The sequence below is a fragment of the Aquarana catesbeiana genome, linkage group LG02 (genome assembly GCF_042186555.1).
Source record: "Aquarana catesbeiana isolate 2022-GZ linkage group LG02, ASM4218655v1, whole genome shotgun sequence".
Classification (NCBI taxonomy): domain Eukaryota; kingdom Metazoa; phylum Chordata; class Amphibia; order Anura; family Ranidae; genus Aquarana; species Aquarana catesbeiana.
This window is the reverse complement of record NC_133325.1, coordinates 393256748-393279779: the sequence shown is the minus strand read 5'-3', so window position 1 is coordinate 393279779 and position 23032 is coordinate 393256748. Positions and strand designations below refer to the sequence as shown.

General features: G+C 40.5%; 1 protein-coding gene across 3 annotated transcripts in view; it reads right to left on the bottom strand.

Annotated features, from left to right (window-relative positions):
* LOC141128136 (multidrug and toxin extrusion protein 1-like) overlaps positions 1 to 23032 on the bottom strand; it is a 119014-nt gene that overhangs the window by 34094 nt on the left and 61888 nt on the right. For all 3 annotated transcript variants that reach the window (XM_073615234.1, XM_073615235.1, XM_073615232.1), the window contains exons 12-13: positions 21036 to 21111; positions 16303 to 16372 (exon numbers count right to left, since the gene is read on the bottom strand). In XM_073615234.1, coding sequence (XP_073471335.1) covers positions 16303 to 16372; positions 21036 to 21111 — 146 coding nt within the window. The remainder of the gene's footprint in view (positions 1 to 16302; positions 16373 to 21035; positions 21112 to 23032) is intronic.

Sequence of the window (23032 nt, the reverse complement as noted above, 5' to 3'; positions counted from 1 at the left end):
GGGGGGTCCGATCGGACCCCCCCCCCGGTCCCCGAGGCGGTCCTGTTATGTCCCCCGGCGATCGGAGGTGAGGGGGAGGCCATCCGTTCGTGGCCCCCCCCTCGCGATCGCCGCCGGCCAATCAGATCACTTCCTTTGCTGCTGTATGCTAAACAGCAGCAAAGGAAATGATGTCATCTCTCCTCGGCTCGGTATTTTCCGTTGCAGCGCCGAGGAGAGAAGCCTTCACTGTGAGTGCACAACACTACACACACAGTAGAACATGCCAGGCACACAAAACACCCCGATCCCCCCCCCGATCGCCCCCCGATCCCCCCCCCCCCTCCCTGTCACAAACTGACACCAGCAGTTTTTTTTTTTTTTCTGATTACTGCATTGGTGTCAGTTTGTGACAGTTACAGTGTTGGGACAATTAGTATTACCCCCCTTTAGGTCTAGGATACCCCCCTAACCCCCCCCCCTAATAAAGTTTTAACCCCTTGATCACCCCCTGTCGCCAGTGTCACTAAGCGATCATTTTTCTGATCGCTGTATTAGTGTCGCTGGTGACGCTAGTTAGTGAGGTAAATATTTAGGTTCGCCGTCAGCGTTTTATAGCGACAGGGACCCCCATATACTACCTAATAAATTTTTTTTAACCCCTTGATTGCCCCCTAGTTAACCCTTTCACCACTGATCACCGTATAACCGTTACGGGTGACGCTGGTTAGTTCGTTTATTTTTTATAGTGTCAGGGAACCCGCCATTTATTACCGAATAAAGGTTTAGCCCCCCGATCGCCCGACGGTGATATGCGTCGCCCCAGGCAGCGTCAGATTAGCGCCAGTACCGCTAACACCCACGCACGCGGCATACGCCTCCCTTAGTGGTATAGTATCTGAACGGATCAATATCTGATCCAATCAGATCTATACTAGCGTCCCCAGCAGTTTAGGGTTCCCAAAAACGCAGTGTTAGCGGGATCAGCCCAGATACCTGCTAGCACCTGCGTTTTGTCCCTCCGCCCGGCCCAGCCCAAGTGCAGTATCGATCGATCACTGTCACTTACAAGGCACTAAACGCATAACTGCAGCGTTCGCAGAGTCAGGCCTGATCCCTGCGATCGCTAACAGTTTTTTTGGTAGCATTTTGGTGAACTAGCAAGCACCAGCCCCAGGCAGTGTCAGGTTAGCGCCAGTACCGTTAACACCCACGCACGTACCGTACACCTCCCTTAGTTGTATAGTATCTGAACGGATCGATATCTGATCCGATCAGATCTATACTAGCGTCCCCAGCAGTTTAGGGTTCCCAAAAACGCAGTGTTAGCGGGATCAGCCCAGATACCTGCTAGCACCTGCGTTTTGCCCCTCCGCCCGGCCCAGCCCAGCCCACCCAAGTGCAGTATCGATCGATCACTGTCACTTACAAGGCACTAAACGCATAACTGTAGCGTTTGCAGAGTCAGGCCTGATCCCTGCGATCGCTAACAGTTTTTTTGGTAGCATTTTGGTGAACTGGCAAGCACCAGCCCCAGGCAGCGTCAGGTTAGCGCCAGTACCGCTAACACCCACACACGCGCCGTACACCTCCCTTAGTGGTATAGTATCTGAACGGATCAATATCTGATCCGATCAGATCTATACTAGCGTCCCCAGCAGTTTAGGGTTCCCAAAAACGCAGTGTTAGCGGGATCAGCCCAGATACCTGCTAGCACCTGCGTTTTGCCCCTCCGCCCGGCCCAGCCCAGCCCACCCAAGTGCAGTATTGATCGATCACTGTCACTTACAAAACACTAAACACATAACTGCAGCATTCGCAGAGTCAGGCCTGATCCCTGCGATCGCTAACAGTTTTTTTGGAAGCTTTTTATTGAACTGGCAAGCACCAGCGGCCTAGTACACCCCGGTCGTAGTCAAACCAGCACTGCAGTAACACTTGGTGACGTGGCGAGTCCCATAAGTGCAGTTCAAGCTGGTGAGGTGGCAAGCACAAGTAGTGTCCCGCTGCCACCAAGAAGACAAACACAGGCCCGTCGTACCCATAGTGCCCTTCCTGCTGCATTCGCCAATCCTAATTGGGAACCCACCGCTTCTGCAGCGCCCGTACTTCCCCCATTCACATCCCCAACCAAATGCAGTCGGCTGCATGAGAGGCATTTTTATGTCTTCCCGAGTACCCCTACCCAACGAACCCCCCCAAAAAAGATGTTGTGTCTGCAGCAAGCGCGAATATAGGCGTGACACCCGCTATTATTGTCCCTCCTGTCCTGACAATCCTGGTCTTTCCATTGGTGAATGTTTTGAATGCTACCATTCACTAGTTGAGTATTAGCGTAGGGTACAGCATTGCACAGACTAGACACACTTTCACAGGGTCTCCCAAGATGCCATCGCATTTTGAGAGACCCGAACCTGGAACCGTTTACAGTTATAAAAGTTAGTTACAAAAAAAAGTGTAAACAAAAAAAAAACACATACAAAAATATAAAATAAAAAAAAATAGTTGTCGTTTTATTGTTCTCTCTCTCTCTATTCTCTCTCTATTGTTCTGCTCTTTTTTACTGTATTCTATTCTGCAATGTTTTATTGTTATTATGTTTTATCACGTTTGTTTTTCAGGTCTGCAATTTTTTATACTTTACCGTTTACTGTGCTTTATTGTTAACCATTTTTTGTCTTCAGGTACGCCATTCACGACTTTGAGTGGTTATACCAGAATGATGCCTGCAGGTTTAGGTATCATCTTGGTATCATTCTTTTCAGCCAGCGGTCGGCTTTCATGTAAAAGCAATCCTAGTGGCTAATTAGCCTCTAGACTGCCTTTACAAGCCGTGGGAGGGAATGCCCCCCCCCCCCACCGTCTTCCGTGTTTTTCTCTGGCTCTCCTGTCTCAACAGGGAACCTGAGAATGCAGCCGGTGATTCAGCCAGCTGACCATAGAGCTGATCAGAGACCAGAGTGGCTCCAAACATCTCTATGGCCTAAGAAACCGGAAGCTATGAGCATTTTATGACTTAGATTTCGCCGGATGTAAATAGCGCCATTGGGAAATTGGGGAAGCATTTTATCACACCGATCTTGGTGTGGTCAGATGCTTTGAGGGCAGAGGAGAGATCTAGACCCCAATTTTTTCAAAAAAGAGTACCTGTCACTACCTATTGCTATTATAGGGGATATTTACATTCCCCGAGATAACAATAAAAATGATTAAAAAATAAAAAAAAAATGAAAGGAACAGTTTAAAAATAAGATAAAAAAGCAAAAAAATAAGAAAAAAAAAAAAAGCACCCCTGTCGCCCCCTGCTCTTGCGCTAAGGCGAACGCAAGCGGCGGTCTGTCGTCAAACGTAAACAGCAATTGCACCATGCATGTGAGGTATCACCGTGAAGGTCAGATCGAGGGCAGTAATTTTAGCAGTAGACCTCCTCTGTAAATCTAAAGTGGTAACCTGTAAAGGCTTTTAAAGGCTTTTAAAAATGTATTTATTTTGCTGCCACTGCACGTTTGTGCGCAATTGTAAAGCATGTCATGTTTGGTATCCATGTACTCGGCCTAAGATCATCTTTTTTATTTCATCAAACATTTGGGCAATATAGTGTGTTTTAGTGCATTAAAATTTAAAAAAGTGTGTTTTTTCCCCAAAAAATGCGTTTGAAAAATCGCTGCGCAAATACTGTGTGAAAAAAAAATGAAACACCCACCATTTTAATCTGTAGGGCATTTGCTTTAAAAAAATATATAATGTTTGGGGGTTCAAAGTAATTTTCTTGCAAAAAAAAAATAACTTTTTCATGTAATCAAAAAGTGTCAGAAAGGGCTTTGTCTTCAAGTGGTTAGAAGAGTGGGTGATGTGTGACATAAGCTTCTAAATGTTGTGCATAAAATGCCAGGACAGTTCAAAACCCCCCCAAATGACCCCATTTTGGAAAGTAGACACCCCAAGCTATTTGCTGAGAGGCATGTCGAGTCCAAGGAATATTTTATATTGCGACACAAGTTGCGGGAAAGAGACAAATTTTTTTTTTTTTTGAACAAAGTTGTCACTAAATGATATATTGCTCAAACATGCCATGGGAATATGTGAAATTACACCCCAAAATACATTCTGCTGCTTCTCCTGAGTACGGGGATACCACATGTGTGAGACTTTTTGGGAGCCTAGCCGCGCACGGGACCCCGAAAACCAAGCACCGCCTTCAGGCTTTCTAAGGGCGTGAATTTTTGATTTCACTCTTCACTGCCTATCACAGTTTCGGAGGCCATGGAATGCCCAGGTGGCACAAAACCCCCCCAAATGACCTCATTTTGGAAAGTAGACACCCCAAGCTATTTGCTGAGAGGTATAGTGAGTATTTTGCAGACCTCACTTTTTGTCACAAAGTTTTGAAAATTGAAAAAAGAAAAAAAAAAATGTTTTTTCTTGTCTTTCTTCATTTTCAAAAACAAATGAGAGCTGCAAAGTACTCACCATGCCTCTCAGCAAATAGCTTGGGGTGTCTACTTTCCAAAATGGGGTCATTTGGGGGGGTTTTGTGCCACCTGGGCATTCCATGGCCTCCGAAACGGTGATAGGCAGTGAAGAGTAAAATCAAAAATTCACGCCCTTAAAAACGCTGAAGGCGGTGATTGGTTTTCGGGGCCCCGTACGCGGCTAGGCTCCCAAAATGTCCCACACATGTGGTATCACCGTACTCAGGAGAAGCAGCTAAATGTATTTTGGGGTGCAATTCCACATATGCCCATGGCCTGTGTGAGCAATATATCATTTAGTGACAACTTTGTGCAAAAAAAAAAAAAAAAAAAAAAATGTGTCACTTTCCCGCAACTTGTGTCAAAATATAAAATATTCCATGGACTCAATATGCCTCTCAGCAAATAGCTTGGGGTGTCTACTTTCCAAAATGGGGTCATTTGGGGGGGTTTGTGCCACCTGGGCATTCCATGGCCTCCGAAACTGTGATAGGCAGTGAAGAGTGAAATCAAAAATTTACACCCTTAGAAATCCTGAAGGCGGTGATTGGTTTTCGGGGTCCAGTACGCTGCTAGGCTCCCAAAAAGTCCCACACATGTGGTATCCCCATACTCAGGAGAAGCAGCTGAATGTATTTTGGGGTGCAATTTCACATAGGCCCATGGCCTGTGTGAGCAATATATCATTTAGTGACAACTTTTTGTAAATATTTTTTTTTTTGTCATTATTCAATCACTTGGGACAAAAAAATAAATATTCAATGGGTTCAACATGCCTCTCAGCAATTTCCTTGGGGTGTCTACTTTCCAAAATGGGGTCATTTGGGGGGGGGGGTTTGTACTGCCCTGCCATTTTAGCACCTCAAGAAATGACATAGGCAGTCATAAACTAAAAGCTGTGTAAATTCCAGAAAATGTACCCTAGTTTGTAGACGCTATAACTTTTGCGCAAACCAATAAATATACGCTTATTGACATTTTTTTTACCAAAGACATGTGGCCGAATACATTTTGGCCTAAATGTATGACTAAAATTGAGTTTATTGGATTTTTTTTATAACAAAAAGTAGAAAATATCATTTTTTTTCAAAATTTTCGGTCTTTTTCCGTTTATAGCACAAAAAATAAAAACCGCAGAGGTGATCAAATACCATCAAAAGAAAGCTCTATTTGTGGGAAGAAAAGGACGCAAATTTCGTTTGGGTACAGCATTGCATGACCGTGCAATTAGCAGTTAAAGCGACACAGTGCCAAATTGGAAAAAGACCTCTGGTCCTTAGGCAGCATAATGGTCCGGGGCTCAAGTGGTTAAAGCAATCTACTGAGCTGGCCAGAACCACCTCTGGCGGGAGTCTATTCCACATTTTCACAGCTCTTACTGTGAAGAAACCTTTCTGTATTTGGAGATTAAATCTCTTTTCCTCTGAGGTTCAAAAGAACTTGAGGGAGGAGCCTGGTAATGGCTCTGTGCACGGCGTGAGGATCCTGAGAACCCTCTCCCTGCAGCTGAGAGGAATGATCGGCCTGATGAGAAGGTGTAGGTAGCTTCCCTCCCCACCCCCCCTGCTCATCACTCACTGAGCTGTCTTGTGGTGTAAGCCAGAGGAAGTTTGTACCTGCGTCTGACTGCATCCCCCCCCCCCCACCCCTACGGAGTCGGATGGGCTAGAAGGCTCATCGAGGACGGGGGGTTAGGAGAACTGGAAAACCGCGGAGATCGGAGCGCTTCGGAAGCGACGGCAGCAGGGAAAACGGTGCGCTGCTGGGGGCTGTTTCAAGTCCCCAGCGGTGTTGCCGGCCGCGGAGAGCGGAGGAACCAGCTGAAGTGCACCAGGGAATTTCGGAGGAGAGAGCCAGGAAGCCAGGAAGGTGGGAGAGTGGAGCAAGGAGCAGCGGCAGCGGACACTGAAGAGCTGAGAGCAGAGAACAGCTGAGACTTCAGCGGGTCAGACAGACCTGGGCAGATTGATAACATCAGAGACAGCACCTGAACGTTCGCAGCATCAGAGAGCAGCAACAAGCAGTAGTGAGCGTCCCTTTTTGTCCCAACTTCAACAACAACTAAAAGATAAGTACCGTATTTTTTTTTTTTTTTTTTTCCCTCTTTTGGCTTTTTTCTATTGCAATTGTCTTGAAGTGAACAGGCAAAGGAAAAGTAATAGAACAAAAGAAAGGGAAAGGGAAAGAACACATTGAAATAAAATGAAATAAAATGGAATGAAAAGCGAAAGTAAATGAAAGTAAATGAAGGCGAAAGAGCTGAAAAAGTAGAATCAAGTGAGCTAAGAAAAACAATAAAAACAGGGGGGGGGGAACAGGGGAGAAGGAGAAGGTGAAAGAGAGACAAGCCAGCGGAAGAGTTGTCTCCCAGCCCCCACCTGCTTGCTGCTGCTGCAGTATCTCCCTTTCTTGTGATTTTTTTTTTTTTTTTGTCTTTTTTTGTTTTTGTTTTTTGCAAATGGTATTAACTATAGGCTCGATAGTACAAACTATAGAATAAGAAGAAATTTCATAGTAACAAAATGTGGAACATATAAGCTCATACTGGAACTATACTGCTGAATATATAAATCATCTTGCTGAATACTTGAATTAGATTGCATTATATCGCTAAAACATTTGAATTATTTTGCTGAGCACCTGGGCCCTCATGCACATGGGCTGTTGGGAGAACGTTGTGAAAACGCCAGTGTCTTTGCAGTGACTTTTTTTTTTTTTTTTTTTTTTTAACTTTTTTCAGCGTTTTTGCAATATCGTTTTTGAGCGTTTTTTTTCTTTTTTTTTTTTTTTTTTTCTCCTCTTTTGGCTCTTTTCTATTGCAATTGTCTTGAAGTGAACAAGCAAAGGAAAAGTAATAGAACAAAAGAAAGGGAAAGGGAAAGATCACATTGAAATAAAATGAAATAAATGGAATGAAAAGTGAAAGTAAATGAAAGTAAATGAAGGCGAAAGAGCTGAAAAAGTAGAATCAAGTGAGCTAAGAAAAACAATAAAAACAGGGGGGGGGGGAACAGGGGAGAAGAGAAGGAGAAGGTGAAAGAAAGACAAGCCAACGGAAGAGTTGTCTCCCAGCCCCTACCTGCTTGCTGCTGCTGCTGCTGCAGTATCTCCCTTTCTTGTGAATTTTTTTTTTTTTTTTTTTTTTTTTTTTTTTGTTTTTGTTTTTGTTTTTTGCAAATGGTACTAACTATAGGCTTGATAGTACAAACTATAGAATAAGAAGAAATTTCATAGTAACAAAAATGTGGAACATATAAGCTCATACTGGAACTATACTGCTGAATATATAAATCATCTTGCTGAATACTTGAATTAGATTGCATTATATTGCTAAAACATTTTAATTATTTTGCTGAGCACCTGGGCCCTCATGCACACGGGCTGTTAGAAAAGCGCTGTGAAGACGCCGGTGTCTTTGCAGTGACTTTTTTTTAACTTTTTTCAGCTTTTTTCAGCATTTTTGCGATAGCGTTTTTGAGCGTTTTTTTTTTTTTTTTTGCAGCTTAGGAACGCCTATGCCACTTGCGGCTCAGAGACGCCTAGGGGGGCGTGAGGCCATGGACTGACATAGACAGGCCTTTTTGAGCTGCAGAAAGGGCTCAGAAAAGCAGCTGTGGAGACGTCCGTGTGCATGGGGACTTAATACTATGGTTTAAACAATTGAACAGCACCAAGAAATGCTTAATGTACTTAAGGTAGTAACATAACTTCTGGAAAACGGGGACTACTCACATCTCATTAATTATTTCTATTATTGGATTGTGGGGAGGATGCCGGGTAGGAGAACGGAACAAAAGAAATATTAGTAAAAATAAGTCAATTTAAGAAGGCTGGGAGATTTTTTCATCATTAAGAGACCCCAATCAAGGGGTATTCTGGAAGGCAGCTTCGAAGATCTTATAAATCCAGCCATAGAAACAAACATGAAGGGGAAAACAACAAGAAGTGCGGGAGCAATACCGAAATCACCTAGGACCAGCCTAGGCCCAAGTCCAGGCCCTATGAACAGGTATATACAGCAAGGAATCGGAGAAGGAGAGAAACAAGTGGGTTCAAAGGGCAGACAAATAGATACAAAAGAGAAGGACAACAAGGACAAAAAAGGCCAGTATAAAGTACAAACAGAAACCAGCCACCTCTCAGAACCCAGAATGGAGCCAGAAATGGGAGAGGAAGACAGAGGAAAGGAGGAAGGACAACAAGGGCCACAGTTGCCAACAAAACAGGATATGGAAAAAATGTTCGCGGCACTAGAGAATTCCCTAAAAGCAGAGATGTCAACACTCCATAAAGATAAGGGATATATGTTAAACAGAGTGGAAGAAGTAGAGATCAAAGTAGACCTACATCAAAAAAACATAAAGGAACTGGAAGACGAAATAAAGAAATTAAAACGGGAACAACAGGAACAATCATATAAAATAGAAGAGCAAGAAAATAGAGATAAAAAGAAAAACTTGAGAATACGTGGGTTACCGGAAACAGAACAAGCAGAAAATCTAATAGAAAAAATGAACAATCTCTTCAACCAAATCTTGGGAAAGGAAACAACTAACACAATAGGAATAGAAAGTGTCTTTCGAGTAAAAAAACCTCAAAGGTTCGCAAGGGAAATACCTAGAGATGTAATCGTACGCTTTGAAAAATGGGAAGAAAAAAAACAGATCTGGATAAACCTAAAGAGGAAAACACAAATAGAGTTTGCGGGAGGTAAATTACAAATATTTCAAGATTTATCTCAAGAAACGTTGAAAAGACGACGGATACTAAAGCCATTATTAGAAATCCTCCGGGAGCAAGAAATTCAATACAACTGGGGTTTTCCAGCATGTCTAATAGCAAGGAAAAACGGAATAAGTGCGAGGCTAAGACATGTGGAGGAGATTCCGGACTTTTGCAACAAACTAGAAATCCCCTCCTTAGAACTGGAAAAATACGCAAATAGTCAGGAGCGAATAACGGCAGGAGATGACCTGCAGTGGCAAGTAAATTCAAGGATCAGACATCAAGATGTGGACTCTCGAGGAAATTAATATCTGAGAAAATACCACACAACGGTGCAAGGGGCCTTAGAGTGGAAAGGGGGGGGGGGGCTGGGGTTGATGGGATGGGAAAAAAGGAAAGTGAAAGGATTGGTAAAACACAACAAAAATGCAAGGAGAGGGAAACAGGGACTCACGGAGTGGACAGGGGGTCGCCCTATTAGTGCTTAGGCAGGGGGGGAATAGGGTGTCTTACAGAGCTCCGCCTCACAATAAATAGAGCAGAGGGGGCAGAGCGTGCCCCACAAAACAAAGTAAAACGCTCTCAGCTCTAGAGAATATGGGGGTAAAAAACCCATATCAGAAAAAAGGGAGGGGGAGGGTGGGAGGAGGGAAAAGGGAGGGAAGGAGGGTGGGGAGGGAAAGGTCTGAGTCACATGAGTGGTTACATAGGCGCACCTATTTTGAGACAAGAGATGAGGAGACCCCGTGCGTCCGCTGGGTGTCCCCTCCATCCGGTCACCTAGGGGGACCGCGTGGGGGGGAGGGCCGGAGGACGGGCGGGGAAGAAAAGGCACAAGAATGGAAAACGTAAACAGCATAAAAATAATCTCTTACAATGTCCGAGGACTAAATTCCCCAGGGAAGAGAAACATCATTCTCCGAGAACTAGAAAAAAGTAAAGCAGAAATAATTTTCCTACAGAAGACGCATATAACCCAAAACTCAAATGCCAAAATTTATTCAAGAAACATACCAACATGGAATCAAGGAGACTCGCCAATAAGAAGGGCCAAAGGAGTAGCCATCGGTATAGGGAAAAATGTACGTTTTCTAATAGATCAAAGGAAAATAGACCCGGAGGGTCGATATCTATTTATTACAGGAACTATACACGGGGTAAAATATACATTGGCCAATGTCTACTGTCCTAATAAGAACCCTAAAAAATATTTGATAGATATAATTAAAATACTAATGGAATACAAGCAAGGAAAATTAATACTAGCTGGAGACTTCAACTTCAGCATGGATAATAAAATGGACAGTACCTCAAGAGTAAGGGACAAAGAGGTAAATCAACTAAAGAAATTAAAAAGAACATTATATGAACAGCAACTAATAGACCCTTGGAGAATTCAGCACCCCAGCACAAAGGACTACACATTCTACTCAACAGTACACAAAATTTACTCCAGATTGGATTACATCATGGTCGAACATAGAAACTTGGAAGAAATAGAAGAAACAAAAATAGGCATAATAACCGCCTCAGATCACAGCCCAGTAACCTTGAGAATGAAAATAAAAGGAGAAGTACTTGAAAGGGGTCCATGGAGAATCAACGAAACTTTATTAGAAGACAGTGAGACCGAAAAAAGCATCATAGAAGAAATTAAAAGATATTTTTAGGAAAACGATACACCAGAGGTATCGAAAGCAACAATATGGGAGGCGCATAAATCTGTTATTAGGGGCAAGTTAATAGCCATAGGGGCAAGAAAAAAACAGGAAAGGAAAACAAACATGCAACAAATAATTAAAGAAATTTATGAATTGGAACGAAAACATAAAAATCAAGTAAACAACAAAATCTTCGGCCTACTATCTCAAAAGAGAGAGCAATTAAAAGACTGGATGGAACAAGAAGAAAGGAAGGACTACAACAGAGAAGTACAAGAAAAATATAAATGGGGTAATAAACCAGGAAAATACCTAGCAAATCTGGTAAAAAAAAAAGAAGTCTTTGAATTACATTGAGAAGATCAAAAATGAAAAAGGAGAAGTGGTAAATAAAACTACAGATATAGCGATAACATTTCAAAAATACTTCAGCTCCCTTTATGCAATAAAAGGACAGGAAAGTTGGAAAGAAGCGAATACAAGAACAAAGAAGATACAAGAATATTTAAAAAAAGCAAACTTACCAAAACTAAAAATAGACCAACTAGAAGAATTGGAAAAAAATATTACGCATGAAGAGGTAAAACTGGCATTAAAGGAAACTCCCGTAGGAAAAAGCCCAGGACCAGACGGGTTTACGGTCAAATACTATAAAAATTTGAAGAACAGCTGACTCCAAAACTATTAGAATATATGAATTCCTTAGGGGAAGATGAAGAAATAAGAAGTGAATCGTTATTAGCTCATATTACAATACTACCAAAAGAAGGGAAAGACAAAGTTAACTGCTCAAGCTACAGGCCAATAGCCCTATTGAACGCGGATACGAAGCTGTACTCCAAGATCCTGGCCACTAGGATAAAAAAACTAATCCCACTGTGGATCAACCCGGACCAAACTGGTTTTGTCCCGGGGAGAGAGGGGCGGGACAACAGCCTAAAATCATTATTGATGTTGCACAAGAAGGTGCAGAATGAGACCCCAGTTCTATTCCTGTCATTGGATGCAGAAAAAGCATTTGACAGGGTAGACTGGGGTTTCATGATGGATACATTGCGGCATTTGGGTATCGGGACAAAAATGATGAAGTGGATAACAAATTTGTATAATGGCCCGACAGCAGTCGTAAAAGTAAACGGTAGACTCTCTCCAAAAATTATGATGCAGAATGGAACACGGCAAGGCTGTCCACTGTCTCCACTATTATATGTATTGGCTTTAGAACCACTATTAGCAACACTCCGCAATAACAAAGAGGTAGAAAGAGCGAAACTAGGAGGAAAAGAGCATAAGATCGCTGCTTACGCGGACGACATCTTGATGTACGTATCCAACCTAAGAGTGTCACTCCCAAACATACTGAAAGAAATTAAAAAATACGGAGAACTGTCAAACTTCAAAATTAATCCAATAAAAACGGAAATATTAAACATAGGTCTAGAGAAAAAGGAAGTTCAGTTTTTACAAAAAGAATTCCCATTCACTTGGGTAAAAGAACTAAATTACCTTGGAATTAAAATAACTCCTAGAGTCGAAAAAATTTATCAGGCAAACTTTATTCCACTGATCAATGAGGTCAAAGAAGAAATGAAAAAGTTAAGAATACAGCCACTTTCATGGATTGGAAGAATAAATATGTTTAAGATGACGATATTACCTAAAATAAACTACAGATTACAGATGTTACCAGTAAAAATCCCGCAGAGCTTTTTTAAAATAATTAAAACAATCCTGCTAAAATACATATGGCTTAATAAAAAACCAAGAATTAATTACACGCTGATCACAAGGAAAAAGGAGCATGGAGGTCTTGCCGCTCCAGATATAAGTAGGTACTATAAAGCCATAGTTTTAACACGAATGTTAGAGTGGACAAATGAGAAAAATGAAAAAAAATGGGTGGAAATGGAAAACACAATAAGTGGAGCCACACTACATAAGAATATTTGGATTCCACGGAAATATAGAATATTGGACACCGACACGCACGAAATAACAAAAAATGTATTTAAAATTTGGGACACCATCCACTTAAAGAATGAATGGAAATATAATTCACCACTATTAGCACTCACAGGATCGAATCTCTTCACCCCTGGGAGGGAAATATTTGAAATCCAAGGAATAAGTAACCCACAACTGAAAGATATCACTAGAAATGGTAAAATAAGAACACGAGTAGAAATAGAGGAAAGGAATGGATGGAAGATGAATGAATGGAAGTATACTCAACTAAGGCACCTAGTAAGCACAATACCACACCCACTGAGAGATGAAACAAAATTAACTGCACTGGAAAAGCTATGTAGCAATGAAACACCATTAAAAAACGGAACATCAAAAATTTATAGTATACTGACAGATTTGGAAGCACAAGAAAGACCAGAATATATAAATCAATGGGAAAAAGAAATGAATTTAAAAATAGATAACCAAAAAGTGGAAAAAATGATAGAAATGGGATATAATAAGGCTTGGGACATGAAGACCATAGAAATGAATTATAAACTAGTATCAAGATGGTATATGACCCCAGTAAGAATACACAGATTCCATCAAGATAGAACCTCCTTGTGTTGGAGAAAATGTGGCCAAATAGCAACGATCACACACATATGGTGGGAATGCCCAATAATAATGGAGTACTGGAAGGAAGTGTTAAATAACATAAAAGAAATAACTGGAGAAGAAATAGAACAAAATATTTGGACTTGCCTCTTCCATATCTACAATAAACCTAAGAAACAATATAGAAAATCAATAATACCTAACCTCCTGAATGCGGCCAAGGCCTTAATTCCCAAGAATTGGCTAAAAAGTGGAAAACCAGACATTAGAAACTGGCTAAAGGAAATAGATTATCACTACAAAATGGAAGGAGGAGAGAAAGGGGATAATAGTAGATGGGAAAGTTGGAAAAACTACAAAGTCTCGGATATTTATTTAGATAGGATAAAAGAAAGAATAGGTGCAGAGCCAAGTGGATAAATAAACAACATAAAGGAACGGACCAGACACAGGGGAGGGGGAGGGGGGGGTGAGGGGGAGGGGGGGCGGGGGGAAATAAGAGGGACTGAGAGAGATTAAGATAATAATAGGGTTTATAATTATAGAAGGCGTTTTGTCGTCGGTTGTTAAAATTATTTAAGAATATCCTAGAAGGGAAAAATAATAAAGATGTGACGGAAACAATCCACAATGATGTGAAAAAGGAGAAGAGATAAAGTTTGACACATAAAGTTGAAATAATGTCTCTCGGAAAACTTTCGCTGAAGTGGATAAGAAAAAAAAAAAAATAAATAAATAAATCTCTTTTCCTCTAGACGTAAAGAGTGCCCCCTTGTCCTCTGTTGACCGTAAAGAGAATAACTCAACACCAAGTTCACTATATGGACCCCTTAAAAATTTTAAACATGTTGATCATATCCCCCCTTATTCTCCTCTTCTCAAGAGTGAATAAATTCAGTTCCTCTAATCTTTCCTCATAGCTGAGCTCCTCCATGCCTCTTATCAGTTTGGTTCCCCTTCTCTGCACTTTCTCCAGTTCCCCCGATATCCTTTTTGAGAACTGGTGCCCAAAACTGAACTGCATATTCCAGATGAGGTCTTACTAATGATTTGAACAGGGGCAAAATTATATCTCTCTCTCTGGAGTCCATACCTCTCTTAATACAAGAAAGCACTTTGCTCGCTTTGGAAACCACAGCTTGGCAGTGCATGCTATTATTGAGCTTATGATCTACCAAAACACCCAGATCCTTCTCCACTACGGATTCCCCCAGTTGTACTCCCCCTAGCATGTATGATGCATACATATTCTTAGCCCCCAAGTGCATTACTTTACATTTCTCAACATTAAACCTCATCTGCCACATGGTCGCCCAATTAGACAGTGCATTGAGGTCAGCTTGTAAGTTGGAGACATCCTGTAAGGACGTTATTCCACTGCATAGCTTGGTGTCACCTGCAAAGACAGAAATGTTATTTTTGATCCCAGACCCAATATCATTTATAAAGATATTAAAAAGTAAGGGTTCCAGCACTGAACCTTGGGGTACACCACTGATAACCTTAAACCATTCAGAGTAAGAATCATTAACCAGTACTCTCTGAATTCTGTCTTTTAACCAGTTTTCTATCGATTTACAAACTGATATTTCCAGGCCTGTAGACTTTACCTTATACATGAGCCGTGTGTGCGGAACTGTATCGAACACTTTTGCAAAATCCAAGTATGCCACGTCCACAGCCACCCCTCTGTCCAAGGTTTTACTTACCTCTTCATAAAAAGAAATCATGTTTGTCTGACAACTTCTGTCTTTCATGAATCCATGCTGTCTGTTGCTTAAAATGTTTTTTTCCAGCAAGAACTCGTCTATGTGGTCTTTTATTAAACGCTCCAGTATCTTCCCGACTATAGAAGTTAAACTAACAGGTCTATAGTTACTTGGTAAAGACTTTGATCCCTTTTTAAATATAGGCACCATGTTCGCCCTGCGCCAATCCAGTGGTACTATTCCCATCATTAATGAGTCCCTAAAAATTAGATACAATGACTTTGAAATGACAGAGCTCAATTCTTTTAGGATCCGTGGTAGATGCCATCAGGTCCAAGTGTTTTATCCACCTTTTTTCTGTCTAAATATTTATGGACCATATCACTTTTGAGCCATTGTGGATCATTCGGGGCTGTGTCAATACCACCCCCATTATGGACATGAGCTCCCCCATGCTCTTTTGTATAGAAAGTATTTAATAAAATTAGCCTTCTCTTTGTCCCCAGTCACCCACTCTAGATTATTTTGTAAAGGGCCTACAGACCTGACCTTTTTACTATTAATATATTTGAAGAATTTTTGGGGGTTTGTCCTACTATCTTTTGCAATCTGTCGTTCGTTTTTAATTTTTGCATTCTTGATTTCCTTTTTACATATTCTGTTAAATTCTTTGTGACATTTAAACGACACTAGTGTTCCTTCATTTTTATATTTTTTAAAAGCTCTTTTCTTATCTGTGAGGCTGAGCTATATACCCTGATCTGTGGGGCTGAGCTGTATACCCTGATCTGTTAGGCTGAGCTGTATACCCTGATCTGTGAGGCTGAGCTGTATACCCTGATCTGTGAGGCTGAGCTGTATACCCTGATCTGTGAGGCTGAGCTGTATACCCTGATCTGTGAGGCTGAGCTGTATACCCTGATCTGTGAGGCTGAGCTGTATACTCCTGACACTATGGGTGGAAGCAAGTGGAATACAGGGGACAGAGTGGGTGGATTATATAAGAGGTGGGGCTTATGAGAAGTGGGAGTGGTCAAAAAGGAAGGGCGGGTCTGGTCCCCCCCATCCTAAAACTTCACCAGTATATGTATATGTTACATATCTTAAACAGAGTAAATAGTTGACAAGTGCATCTCATGCTTAAGTACCCTAGAGGTAAAAATACCAAAAATAAATATATATACTTACAGCCGGTGAACTAACAACATAAAAAAAGGCACAGATAGGCATGGTTTGGGACACCAGAAATATAATAGCCCTAAAAAATAAATAATGACACCAGTATAATTTCATGTCAATGCAGGACAGATTAATTGTAAAAAAATGTTTAATTGTTATTTAAGGGCAAAAAGTAAGAGTGGACAACTGTTTTACAAAGACAATGACCAGTATATAGAGACACAGCTTAATAAACAGTGCTCTAATGCAATCCAACAGAGTATGGTATCAATTTATCTATGGTAAATAGTATTTATAGTATCCTTCAAGCTGAATATTCTGCAGTGTACTACGGTACCGACCTGAGGTACAATGTCTTCATCCACCATATACAGTAGATGAATAGAGGCTGTTTCTTATCTGCTGGCGTGCACCTAAGCACTGATCATTTAGCTGTGTCACTTCACTCAAATATTTTTATACCCCAACATTTAATATTCCTGATATGTGTCTGTTGTACCATGTACTTGTGTTAAAAAGTATCCCACACTCTTTCTATTGATTACTTTGCCTGAAATACCTGGTGATTCTGCCAGTCCCCCTGTTTTCCTATTTCAAACTCACCACACTAGGCATGACAGTATATTCATCTCAGCATGGTCAGTTTTTCTGGCTGTACATGGAGAACAGCCTGCCTGTCCTCCAATGATAAGAATTGTTCTAACATACCCCCCCCCCCGCACAGCCATTCACTCGGAAGATAAATGTACTGCTGTTTATCTACCCCCACCTCTCCAAGTCTCTTATGCAGCTGAGAACAGGGATTATGTGATCACTTTTAGGCAGGTGTGAAGAAATGCTGTGAAGTGAGAGTGCTTAAAGCGGTTGTAAAGGCAGAAGGTTTCTTATCTTAATGCATCCTATGCATTAAAATAAAAAACCTGTGTGCAGCAGCCTCCTTCAGCCCTCCTAATACCCATCTGAGCCCATCTCAATCCAGCGAAGTTGCAGGAGTGTTGCAGCTGCCCAGGACATTCCTCCTCATTGGCAGAGACAGCAGCGTGACGACATTGGCTCCCACTGCTATCAATTAAAGTCAGTAAGCCAATGAGGAGAGAAAGGGGGCAGGGCCGAGCCCCGGCTGTGTCTGAATGGACACACGGAGCTGTGGCTTGGCTCGGGTGCTGCTTGCTGCTTGCTGTGGGGGCACTGAACAGAAGGGAGGGGCCGAAGAGGGACCCAAGAAGAGGACGATCCGGGCTGCTCTGAGCAAAACCACTGCTCAGAGGAGGTAAGTATAACATGTTTGTTATTTTTAACTAAAAAAAAAGGGGGGGGGGGGCGTTACAATCAATTTAAATAAATATACATATTTGTTTTTTTTTTTTTCATAAAAATATATATTTTAAATTGTTTATTTTTATCAATCTAGAAAAAGCAAAATGAGCAAACAGAAGAATAATCTAAATCAAACCAATATTTGGTGTGAATACCCTTTGGCTTCAAACCAGCATCAATTCTTACACTTGCACACATTGTACCCTTGCACAAAGTCAGATTTTGTAGGATCTGTTAGTTTCCCTGCACAGTCCACATCCCCCTTCAGTTAGAACACTTCCTAGGACACATATTAACCCCTTCACTGCTCCCTAGTGTTAACCCCCTCACTGCCAGTTACATTTTTACAGTAATCAATGCATTTTTAATCGCACTGATCGCTGTATTAATGCTAATGGTCCCAAATATGTGTCAAAATTGTCCGCCGTGTCCTCCATAATGTCGCAGTAACGATAAAAATCGCTGATCGCCGCCATTACTAGTAAAAAAAAAAAAAATTAATAAAAATGCCATAAAGCTATCCCCTATTTTGTAAACGCTATAACTGTTGCGCAAACAAATCAATACACGCTTATTGCGATTTTTTTTTTACCAAAAATATGTAGAAGAATACGTATCGGCCTAAACTGAGGAAAAAAATTTTTTTTATATATTTTTTGGGGATATTTATTATAGCAAAATGTAAAAAATATTGCGTTTTTTTCAAAATTGTTGCTTTTTTTTTGTTTATAGCGCAAAAAATAAAAACCGCATAGGTGATCAAATACCATCAAAAGAAAGCTCTATTTGTGGGGAAAAAAAGGACATCGATTTTGTTTGGGAGCCACGTCGCACGACCGCGCAATTGTCAGTTAAAGCAACGCAGTGCCGAATCGCAAAAAGTGCTCTGGTCTTTGGCCAGCCAAATGGTCCGGGGCTGAAGCGGTTAACCAATTATGCCAATCAAGTGATAATGACCATCAATGTCATATGTAGGTTGAAACACAATGGTTTATTTACTAAAGCTGATTTGTGCACAATTAGGCTCACTTCTAGATAGAAACCAATCAGCTTTCAGGTACTATTGCCAAAGCTTAATTGAACGAGCTGCTGTTAGAAGCTGATTGGTTTCAGTGCAGAAGTGAGCCCAATTTTGTACTCTCCAGCTTTACTAAATTAACCCCACAGTCATTAACTGAAACAAAAACAGTTGTGTAAGAGGCTTAAAACTGAGTAAGAAACAGCCAAACTCTGCTACTAAGGTGAGGTTGTGGAAGACAACTTCATGTCATAGGTCATACATCATGGTAAGACAGAGCACAGCAACAAAACACAAGATAGTTATACTGTATCAGCATTTAAAAGCAGACTGGGGGTTCAAGATGTGTTCAAGCATAAAGAAATGGGCAATATTGAGTACTGCAGACACAGTGGTTGGCCAAGGAAACTTAAAGGAGCAAATGAAAAGCTGACTTCCCCTTAACATTGGAAGATGTTCTGCAGTTTTATTAATACGAAAGTGGCAGAAACCAGTGGGACCCAGGTACACCCATCTACTGTCCAGATAAGCCTGGCCAGAAGTGGTCTTCATGACCCAGGTACACCCATCTACTGTCCAGACAAGTCTGGCCAGAAGTGGTCTTCATGGAAGAATTGCAGCCAAAAAGCCATATCTCTGACGTAGAAACAACCTACAGTACCTGACAAGTTCCTTTACAAATGTGCAACTTGTATGCAAGTGTACCTAGAAGAACTGATACTGTTTTGAAGGCAAAGAGTGGTCACACCAAATGTTGATTTGATTTCTATTCTGTTCATTTACTTTTCATTTTGCTAACTGATAAAAAATAGAATATTAATACTTCTATTTCTGAAAGCATTTTTAATTTACAGCATTTTTTCATACCTGCCTAAAACATTTGTGTCTGTCTATCTGTCTATCTATCCTATATATTTTTTCTATTTTCTAGTTTACACTGAATGGATTGTTTTACAAGGCAAGGGTTCACATATACTTTAGGTTTAACATGGAGATGGAAGACAATTCTTAAAAAAAAAAAAAAAAAAAAAAAAAGATAAAGGGGTCTTTTTATAAAGGGTTTGATGGCCAATTTTTCCATTCAACCAAAATTCTTTGAGAAACTTTCTCCACTTGTGAAGCAAGATTTGTGAACATTCAATGTTCAGTGAAAATTAAAATCTGCGACATTTACCAACATCTGTTCGTCAACGGGAAAAGGTCTGTAACATTCATCTTCACCTTCAGCCTGTTTGGAATATACCTGGTCAAGCTGCTGAAATATTTAATTTACTACTTATTGCTATGGGGTTACCAGCCTACATGTCTGGTGTATTAAGATGGTTAGATGTGGAAAGGGGTCATGCTATTTATTTATTTTTTTGCTTACTTGATTTTTTTTGTATGTTTGTTGGCTTAAAAGACAGCTGTTCTAGGACAAAAACTGCATAAAATCTCTGTTACTGCATGTTGAAGAGTTACAATCAGCAAAATCATCTTACTCGGTTAAAAGCTGTGTGAATGTACTTATGAAATTTGGTGACCATTCACCAGCTGCACATTTTGTAAATACAGTGCCGTGAAAAAGTATTTATACCCCTTGACATTTTCCACATTTTGTCATGTTACATCCAAAAATGTAAATGTATTTTATTGGGATTTTATGTGATAGACCAACACAAAGTGGCACATAATTGTGAAGTGGAAGGAAAATGATAAATGTTTTTCAAAGTGTGGCATGTATTTGTATTCAGCCCCTCTGAGTCAATACTTTGTAGAACCACCTTTCACTGCAATTACAGCTGCAAGTCTTTTTTGGGTATATCTAGAGAGTGACATTTTTGCCCATTCTTCTAAAAAGTATTAGCCCAATGGGGCTGAATACAAATGCCCCCACACTTTTCAGATATTTAATTGTAAAAAAATTTGAAAAACATTTATAATTTTTCTTCCACTTCACAATTATGTGCCGCTTTGAGTTGGTCTATCACATAAAATCCCAATAACATATTTATGTTTTTGGTTGCAACATGACAAAATGTGTAAAATTTCAAGGGGTGTGAATACTTTTTCAAGGCACTGTAGGGTAAATGTTATGTGGTATGCCAAATAAATACTGTTTGAATGTCACTTGGGTAAATAGCAGTAAGTAACTCACTGTGTGAATTTACCAGTAAATCCTTTATAAATATATCCCAAAATATTAACAAGGAAATCACATTTTTGATACTAAAATCTTTTAGTGTGGCTTGGCTGTTCAGGTATGATAAATGCTGAATAATAAACATTATTTCTGTTTGGACTTTAGTTAATATAAAGGGATCAGAAGCAGTTGCAAATAATTTTAGTTATCCAAAAAAAGAAAAAAAAAAAAAAACAGCCTTAAAAACGGTGTTTATTTTTCTAAAATGATACCAGTATCACATACTTATCATTGGTAAATATTTCTCCAAGTGGTTCCTTCAGGACAAGGAGTAAAGTGAAGATTATCAGTGTAAATAAAGCTGGAAGAAACAGAAATTATACATATACATGAAGAGCTGGATTCTACACAATCAAACAAGGAAACAACAAAACTCTCTAATATAAAACAGAGTTTAGGATGATCTGCCACAGCAGAACTTTTATTTCAGCATTTAAAAAATTGCTAAGTGTACAGTTTTTTTTATTTCTTACTCACATAAGACTAAGAAATTGTTACTTGCTGGGACCAGAATGCAGTTATTTGAACTATAAAAAGGAGGTAATTCTTTATGCTATTATACTGTATGTTAGAGGTCTATACTGTATTAACCACATAATAGCAGAGCTACATTAAGACCCCTTTCACACTGAGGCGCTCAAAAACTTCCCATAAAACGTCGGGCATTTTTGTGGTGCTTTTGCAGCGCTTTAGCGGTGCACTTTTTTTAAAGGTCACGTGACAATGTGACCTTAAAAAAAAAAAGTAAAAAGAGCCAATTTGTGGTGCATTTGCAGCGCCTTTGAAGCACTTTGGAAGCGCTTCCCTCTCATTTCAATGGACAAGGGGCGCTTTTTAAACATGCCCCAAAGATGCTGCTTGCAGGACTTTTTGCATTGCCCCCCAGCGCACCGCCCCAGTGTGAAAGCATTCATTGAAATGAATGGGAAGCAGTTTTCAGGCGCTATGTTTAGCGCAAAAGCACCTGAAAAGCACCTCAGTGTGAAATGGGTATAAAACATTGATGGATCCAGAGCAAAGCTTTCATGTGTGCCCCCCACCATCTTTTTTTTTTTTTTTTTTGTAATATTTAACACAGAGTACATACAGTAGTAAGGTGGTCTTGATCATGTCATATACAACACAATATTCAGAATGGGGCAGTCAGAAATATGTAAAGTATAACACAGCTTAAAGAATGTGGCAATCGGGGCTGTTTAAATCCCAAATCCAGCTAAAACATTTTATTTTATTTTGGGAAGAAGAGGGTGGATTAGAGCCTCTGTTTGGTTTGTATTGCTGTCTGTGTCTCTGTTAGGGAGATTTCTCCTCACTTCCTGCCAGGACAGAAGAAAATCTCAGACACCGGGTCACAGTGATACACAAAACAATAAAAGCTATTATTTAGCAAAGTGTAGTAGAGCTATAATTTCTGACAATGTTTAATTCAAATATTTCTTAATTCATGTGTTTTTCCAGAGTACAGGGAAGTGAAAACAAGTGTTACACAGATACAATCTTAAAAAGTTTAACATGCACAGTGACTTAGCTTTTAGCCCTCTTTTTGGTTTGCATGAATTTTTGACATTTTTTTATTCTGGCCTGTGCCTTCCTGTCCCTGTAACAGCACCCCCATTTCTTACATGAATATCACTTGGACAGTAGGTGAAGAAATATTTTCTGCTGTATGGGATACTATGATTCCATTGTCAAGAGCTGCATAGAATGTGTGTCTCTTACACCTTAAGTAAAAGGCATCAAAAAGTACTATGCTTTGCATGTGCTCAGCAGGGAAGAGATTGTCGCTGAAGCAGCTGGTTAGGTGGCCTTTAATAGTAGCAGCAAGCCCTATTTTCCCACATGTTTTGTGCACATGCTGCACAGGCAGTATATCCTCCACTTGGGCCCCGAGGTGACAGGCTCAGGGCAGTTGCTCTTTTTGTTCCCAATATTAAAGTAGAACTAAAAGGCAAACATTAAAAAAATTGAATTAGAGTATTTGGAATAAACCCTTGCCATATTTGTCCCATTGTGGTGGAGATTTCTCTTCACTCCCTGTCTTATAGTCAAAACAGGAAGTGAGTGAAAATCCCTCAGCGAGCAAATCCCTGGTTGCACCAGGGTCACCAGAACTAGTGGGAGATTTCCCTACTATTCCATTTCTAGGTACATTATAGTAATTAATGTAGAAATCTATGCGTCCAGTGCCCCACACGGAGATTGGGGGGGGGGGGCGGCACCCC